The sequence below is a fragment of the Protomyctophum parallelum genome, assembly GCF_964188405.1.
Source record: "Protomyctophum parallelum genome assembly, chromosome: 12".
Lineage (NCBI taxonomy): Eukaryota > Metazoa > Chordata > Actinopteri > Myctophiformes > Myctophidae > Protomyctophum > Protomyctophum parallelum.
The window spans coordinates 34550667-34559179 of NC_139712.1; the positions used below are offsets into that span (position 1 = coordinate 34550667).

General features: G+C 42.4%; 1 protein-coding gene across 1 annotated transcript in view; it reads left to right on the top strand.

Annotated features, from left to right (window-relative positions):
• The window catches only part of tnfrsf11a (tumor necrosis factor receptor superfamily, member 11a, NFKB activator), a 29900-nt gene extending 22233 nt beyond the window's left edge, over window positions 1-7667 (top strand). The window contains exon 12 of the mRNA XM_083778521.1: window positions 5083-7667. Coding sequence (XP_083634647.1) covers window positions 5083-5372 — 290 coding nt within the window. The 3' untranslated portion in view covers window positions 5373-7667. The remainder of the gene's footprint in view (window positions 1-5082) is intronic.
• Window positions 7668-8513: the final 846 nt, after the last annotated feature.

The window sequence follows — 8513 nt, forward strand, 5'->3', positions numbered from 1 at the left end:
AATGTTCAATACGATGTACGTGTGTTATACATTGTTTATTCAGTTAAACACGAATAACCATAAACACGTTACCATACAGGCAATTTGAAACAGTGGGTGCAAGAACAACCCCCTTTTCTGGGATATGACATTAATTAAACTGTAAACCTAGAGGTGATGAAGAACTGTTTACAGTCAGTAGCTTTGTGACATGATTTGAGTCCAACCTCTACCTCTCCTTCTTCCACCAGTCACTCAGACACACCAGCTTGTTCACATTGTCTGGTGACAAACTAGATCTTTTTTTCTGTACAATGTGGCCTGCTAAAGAGAACAGTCTCTCGCATGGGACAGTTGTGGCAGGAGTCCCCAAGTACTTCTGGGCAATGTGGGCCATCTTACCATTTCTCTGCGGCGTACTGGTCATGGATTCTCCTTGTGATAGTTCGTCTCGCAGGTAGTTTGTAAGATGGGTCGCCTGTGGCCGCCTGGAGAAGAAGCTCGAGCCCATCATCTTCAACCACACTGATAGGCCGGCAGTTGATGGCAATCCACTGAGCTAGGAGGTTAGTTAGCTTGGCTGATAGAGTTGGGCTGACGGGCTTGCCACGGTTGCACTCGAACATTGTAGTTTGACGAACACTTTTCCCCGGAGCCATATTAGTGCTTGGCCCATCAACCAACGCAAAGGGATGCTTGTGCGTTAGGTGATACTTCAGAGTTGAAGAACTCCTACAGTAAGCCATTTCTGCTTTGCACAGGGTACAAACCACCTTGTTCTTGTCGAGGTTTCCATTGGGAAGCTTCTTGTAAAGAAATTTCCCCTGAAGCAAACCCGGGTTCACAGAGTCCTGCATGCTGACGTTTGATGTGGCACGCCGCACTGTTCATTAATTTCACCCGTGTCCGGTTAGGTTAGGATTTGTTACCGCCCCGCTCTCAGAGTAATTTATTTCACCTTGTCCCTGTTAGGTTAGGACTTCTCCCTCCCACAGAGTAATTCCGCCAGGTAAAACTATCAAAGTGAAATTCCTAGTTTGCTCGCTTTATGCAGTCAATGCAGACCCAGCTCCCAGACCCAACTTTGAGAATAGATTAATGGCGATAATTTTTTTGACGCGCGATAATATTCTCGCGTTAACGCAGTACATTAACGCCGATAACGGCCCAGCATTAGTAAAAACCCATTTTTGGCGGGAACCCCTTTTGGTGTTAGCTATTGCAAAATAGCAGATCTACAAGCTCATAGCTCGAGCTTGTAGGTCTGCTATTTTTGAAAAATCGAACAATGACTGACATAGAAACATACTGTAGCTTTTTCAGAAAACTGTCAGGATGTAGAAGACATTTTTAGAATCTGATCTCAGGTCAGAATGGGGTAAGGGGTGGCGCAAGACACAGCCCATTCTCTGGCCACGCAAGGCTTGAAAACTAACAGTTTTGGAGATATGAGTTTTCCACCCGACACCGCCGACAGTGAAGATATATTTATATATATTATATATTTATACTACTCCACATTATTATTATCTGAGAGCTATTGTTATTGTTGTTATTGTTATTGTTATTAATAATAATAATAATACAAAACATACGACGGTGGCTAAGGGGTAGAGTGGCTGGATGGTAACCGCAAGGTCGCCAGTTCGAACCAGGGCTAACCCCGGAGTTAGTGTCGAAGTGTCCATGAGCCCTAATTGCTCCTGATGTGCAGGTTGGTGCCTTGCATGGTTTCCGCTACCATCGGTGTATGAATGTGTGTGTGAGAATGGGTGAATGTAATGCACAACCTATGTTAAGCGCCTTGGATAAAGGTGCTATATAAATGCACCATTTACCATTTTATACGACACTGACTATTCAAAAATCGCTGATGTACACGCTCACAACATGTTGCGTCTCATGAGATTGTAAATCAGCTATTTATTTTTAAAGTTTGACAAATGTAAATAAATAAATAAACATTTATTCTTACAAATGTAATGTTTTAACACCAATACACAAAACAAATTTTAAACAGGAAAGTATGTCTACTTTTTACGTACTTTTTACTAATCTGTGTACTTACAGTATTCCACCACTGCTCCTAATCTCAAAGCTAACCGCTAGCTGAGAACATTTTTGCACACAGATTTTTGAGGTGAATCCTATTTAGCCGGAAAACCCTGTGGGCCCGTTTTGGGCAGTCTGGTTAAAAAATAAAGAGGGGGGAAAAAAGAGCAGATCAACTTGGTGTTAACAAAGAGATGGACGGAAGAATCCAGGCGGATTCTATTCAGCTTTGTTTTGAAGGTTGTGGTGGAATGACATGTTTTCATGCTAACATTCTCAGACTGCTGTTCTCGGAAAGGCCCTCAGATGTACAACACGCACGTGTACTGTGTGTGCGTGTGTGTGCGTGCGCGCGCCTGTGCGTGCGAAAGAGCCTGGGCTTGCACATGCATGCCATGCACATGTATTGTATGCAAGATTCTACGAATGTGCAATACATACTGTACACACATGGATTATTCTAAAGTGTAAAGCATTTGTATTCATGCCTTCACTATACAGTTTCTGTATGTGTACTGTAATTAGGAAGCGTGTGTGTGTGTGTGTGTGTGTGTGTGTGTGTGTGTGTGTGTGTGTGTGTGTGTGTGTGTGTGTGTGTGTGTGTGTGTGTGTGTGTGTGTGTGTGTGTGTGTGTGTGTGTGTGTGTGTGTGTGTGTGTGTGTGAATAAATGACGCATGAGGGGTGAGTCAGTAAGGGCTTGCTTGCGTTGGGCGACTGGAGAGACAGACAGCAGACTGGTCTAAATAGGAACCAGCCAATGTGTGGAAACACATGCACACGTGCACGCACACACGCTCGCAACTCAGCAGCACCTGATGGGGAAATAAGTGGCATAGACAACTTTAATGTAAACACTTAAACCACTTAACCAACCAACCATTGATCGGGGTCCGGGTCCGTAATTTGCTGATTTACAAGCCCATAGTGCGTCAGGGAAACTTTCTCTTTTGGAGCTTGAGCTTAAAGTTTGGGAACCAGTGTTTTAAACCCCACTGGTAAAGAATCATAGCATTGTAAATGTATTTTCTAATAAATATTCTGAAATATGCTTAATTTCAACTTTGAAATTGGATGGAGAAAAATGTGCAATTTAAATTGGACTATAAATAATCAATTGCGGGATGCCATACAATAGCGTCCTGGAATAAAATCAAAGTTTGAGAAGTGACCCCCTGCTCACAGGGGGTCACTTCATGGTGCTTGTACATCTGATATTTTTGAGACGTCTTGAATTTCTCTTCTCTGGCTCCCTATGGCACAAACTCTTTTCAGTTCCCCACAGCCAAATACATAGTCATTTAATTTGGAGGCCCTTGACATGAAAACGTTTGAGAACCCTTAAACGAATGGCAAACTCGGAAAGATTTGAACTTTCTCACGCTAAAAAGAGTGCCGGTCACCCTGAAACAACCGAGGCTCAAGGAGGATGCGGCGGTCACACCGACGCTGGAGAAACTACCGTCGTGGCTTCCGTGTGGTCGCACTACGCCGTCATTACGCCCACTTTCTATTGCTCAACTGAGGCCAGCCACCACGTAGACCCCAGCACCTCTACGTCATGTATAGGGGAAGCTCCCTGTGTGTGTGTGTGTGTGTGTGTGTGTGTGTGTGTGTGTGTGTGTGTGTGTGTGTGTGTGTGTGTGTGTGTGTGTGTGTGTGTGTGTGTGTGTGTGTGTGTGTGTGTGTGTGTGTGTGTGTGTGTGTGTGTGTGTGTGAGAGATATACTGTCTGGACTTTCCGCACATTTCACAATAGGGTGACGTTTTTCTTTTTTGTATTATTATTTAGGATTGTACTGTGTGACAGGCAGAAATGTAAACTTTTCATGTTTTTAAGTGTGTCCATCTACTATTTTCACTATTGCAAAATTTTAAATAATAATAATAAAGGACCAGTTTTGGACATATGCCTACAAGGTTTCCACCCGACAACAACGAATGATGGAATTATTGTTTACAACCATTGACTCACTTCAAACTATTCAATTTGCGTAGCCTCTATTTTTAGTAGGCCGGGTATTTTTTTTATATATTGTGTGAAGGTGACCTATAAATAAACATAAATTTTGGTCTTAATTAGCCCTTTGCTAAACCTCACCCCAAAAGCGTTTTTCCAATTTCAATCCAAATAGTTATAGCAACCGTTGCTATGCTGGGCAAGCTTCCATCACCTCATAGCTGTCAATGTTAGTTTACATGTCTGTTTTGTTGAACACATACACAGCTTAACGTCGGGATAGTTACACGACTGACCCGCACAGGTGATGGCAATGATACTAATCACTGTAGTCTTGCCTGCATTACATGAAAACTCCCTCGGACGGTCGTTAAAGTTGATTGAGTTGGATACCGTTTCTCCCTCATTTCCTCGTATTTCTAGTTTAGTGAAATAATGTCATGCACATTTGCATCGGCCCTTAGGGTGTGTTCGGAAATAGAGCACTGAGCGCACTGTGCGCAAACTAATAGGCGAGTGCACTCCAGTGCGGTATTTCCGAACGCGACCGTAGTAACCGTAGCTAACGTGCCTATTGGACAAGGACGGGTTGGGGAGGGACGTATCGAAGGGCTAATTCTTCTCACCCAGTTTATGCCTTAAAGGTTTCATGAGATTCATTTTCATTTATATTTATTTTTCGTTTTTCTTTTAGGTTTTATGACTTCAATTACACCCCAAAAACCTGAACTTTGAACATTCAGTGGATTTTCTGTGGCCTGGGATTTTTTTATGTGTCTGTGAAGCCTTTTGAGCTGCAATGAAAACAGGCAAAACAGTGAAAACAGCAGATTCCTATGTCATATATGGGATTTGCTGACTGTCAGCAGGAAAATCAGAGCACTTGTTTGAGCCAGAAAACCCCAAAGCACAGAAAATCCACTGAATGTTAAATGTTCAGGTTTTTTGGGTGCAATTGAGCTCAGAAAACCTAAAAAAATTAAGATTCTTTTTTATTTATGTCGCAATCCCTTTTATCTTCCCAGAAAGTTTTCGCTACTAGGGGGGGACGAGAAAAAACACTTATGCCTCTATTTCCACTCTCTCTCTCTCAGGTCAGGTGCGAGGGAACAACAACACCACCTTCATCTCCAGCGGTCAGGTGATGAACTTCAGCGGCGACGTCATCGTGGTCTACGTCAGCCAGACGTCGCTGGGCAGCGAGGGAGCGGGGCTGGAGGACGCCTTCGGCAGTCCCGTCCAGGAGCAGGCCAATGAGACGGCTCCGTTGTTCCAGAGTAGCCTGGCCACAACGACGGGGGACTACATTACCCACAATTCCTCCTCACAGGCCGGGACGCTACCTGTCCAGGAGGTGATGGACGAGTGGCCCAGAGGGAAGTGAGAACACAAACATGTCTGTTATCATTGTTATTTGTATTGAAAAAGGAGACTTTCACCCTCGACATTTCTTCCTTTTGAAGATAACAACGGACCGATGGCTTTTCATCCTGCTGCTTTCCAGTGTAGTGACCATAACATATCGTTGCTGTCGGGCAGAAGAAACCTTGTATCTCCATATTTCAACTTTTACCCCCCTCTATAAATTAATGACAATCTTCATCACACACACACACACACACACACACACACACACACACACACACACACACACACACACACACACACACACACACACACACACACACACTAAAACCTGTCAACCAACCATAGCCTTATATGGTTGGCCTCTGAGCAGCTCCACGAGAGCTCCCCTAACCTTTTAGGCGGCCGCTGACCCAGAATGATGTATGGTGGTGAGCATCTTTTGGACATTTCTCCCCTTGTTTAAAAAAAAATACAAATGCAACCACTGTCCTACGATTCCAATCATCATACGACATTTGTCAGAGAATGAAGGGAGAAGTAACCCAGAATGGAACTACACTTCCGACCCACCAGAGGCTCCCAGCCCACAGGTTGAGAACAACTGCCATGGCACTGCTCTACCTTGTTCCATCTCCAAGAACAAAACACACTAGTCGGCCAGGTTTATTATTGCCTCAGACACCTTCTTATTGGCCAGAGAAACGCTGAAGGCTTTCTCTATGGAAACCCCCTGGATGATTAGGAAGACAATGGTGGGGAATTCTTTACGAAACTAGACCTTAGACTGGGAAAGAAAGAACTGGAAAGTTAACAGTATTTTATGACGTCTGGAATTATTATTCTGGAATTATTATTGGACCCCTTGATCAGTGTCAGTTTGATGAGTTTCTAAAACAAAGTTTCCTGCATGTATGTATGTATGTGAACACAATGATGTCATAGGCTAGGCTGGAAGACCCTCTTATGGATGGCCAAACTCCTGCATTAAATTAAGTAAAAATGCACATACAGTATAATAACAATAATTCACGTGTAATAATTTACATTCACACACACACACACACACACACACACACACACACACACACACACACACACACACACACACACACACACACACAGTTGAAGTCCCTATTATCTCTAGTTCAGCGGTTCCCAAACATACAGTATCTGGATCAGGGCATGGTCCACTTGCTTACATCTCTAGAGTGGTTACGGTGGGTGTACCGCGTGTATCGTCAGAGCACGTTTATTTTTATGTGTTCCGGCTTAGATCAATTTAACCAACTAACTCATTCAAGGTTTTAAAGAAAGAAATTTAGGATGCAGATTAAGACAAACTACGTCTTAATCTGCGTCCTAAATAAAATATTGGCACTTTGGCTATCCGCGTGTGCGGCCACTTTCTTGTTTTTGCAAGATTCCCTCTTCAGTTTATTCTCCCGTGGTCCGGCACCGCTACAGGGACTTTGGTGTGCTTAAAGCATCCTCGTGCATAGTGTTTAAAGAAAGAAATACCATGAAATGTATTTGTTATTCTTTAAAAAGTCGTTGCAGACTGGACACGTTTTCCGGAAAACCGGCGGAAAAACGCTGCTAAAAATCCGAAAAACGCAGCAGTGTGCCCTTTTGGACCTTTAGTGTTTTTCCAATTATTTGGGATCCCACTTGCAATATCCTCACGGTCCACCAGTGGGCCCCAAATCCACAGGTTGGGAATCGCTGCTCTAGTCTGTGGAGAAGCTAGTTGTATAGAAATGAGACTTATCCACTTTTTCATCCTATGTCTAGATGTTGTTCTCATTGCGCCATAGAGGTGCAGTTTGTTTTTTTAAAGAAGAAATGCTATGCATTTGTTAAGCTATATTATAAGTGGGTTCTTTGTTCTCCTATGTTTTTAATATGCCGTACTTAATGAAGAAAAACACAAAATGTCAGCGCGTTTGTTTGTAATTTGTTTTACAGAATTTGGATTCTGTGGTGTGGATTGTGGTTTTATTTCAGAGGATACACATGTGATGCTTGTTTCAACAGAGAAAAAAATTGTGATATATATATTGTAAAACCAGAGAATGTTTCCTTCTATGTAAAGCTTTTGTGTTTGATTGGCGTGATGTGGTTTTCACTCATCGGCGCCATTGGTGGCGTTCAAAGCTCAACGCATTCCAGGAAGTCTCAATGTTCTCAAACTCAAAATGTCTGTCTGTCACCTTACATTAATTATGTACATAATATACAGAGGAGTCAAATGCAATGCAGTGACTGAGAGAGAGACTACTTTGATTCGCATTAAACATGTTTTTACATCAAATCATTTCTTTCCTGTTTTCTTTTTTTGTGACCAACTTTAAAATTTAGTTTTTTTTAAAAGGACCCCGGGTTAGCACAGACATTACAGGAGAGGGAAACAACAATAATGTATACGTATAACATAATACATGTTTCTTTTTCAAACAAAAATAAAATAAAAAAAATGTGACGATGATATTGAAACAGACAAACATGGATGCATCAGACTTTGTTTACAGGAATACAAGTATTCAACCAAACGGAGTCCTGATTTGACCTTCTGTGCCGTTGTAAGTATTCCTGATTTGACCTTCTGTGCCGTTGTAAGTAGTCCTGATTTGACCTTCTGTGCCGTTGTAAGTAGTCCTGATTTGACCTTCTGTGCCGTTGTAAGTAGGGCTTGGATGAAATCTGTCCTTGCTCCCTGTGCTCGAGCCTCCAAACTCAAGACGTCATAGAAGGATAACTTCCAACGGTGGATAGGTTATGGGGCGGTTTCCATCTCATTACCAGCATCTTTCTTGTTTTCTGTGTTCTTTTCCGTATTCTATATTTTGCTGTTTCAGAATTGATAAATTACAGTCATTAGCCACCTAAACCCTCTAGTTTTAGAGAACCGGACTTGAGTTGCATGAACTGTATAGAGGGTATGCACATGCACATGCAGATCGAGTGGCAAAATTAATTTAATGTTGTTTAAAGTCATTTGATGCAATCGGATAGGATTTGTCAAGGCCAGGAAGTAGTTTTTGCCACTCAGTAGGCGTTCATGCATAACTAAATGGTAAATAAAATGGTAAATGGTGCATTTATATAGCGCTTTTATCCAAGGCGCTTTACATAGATTGTGCATTACATTCACCCATTC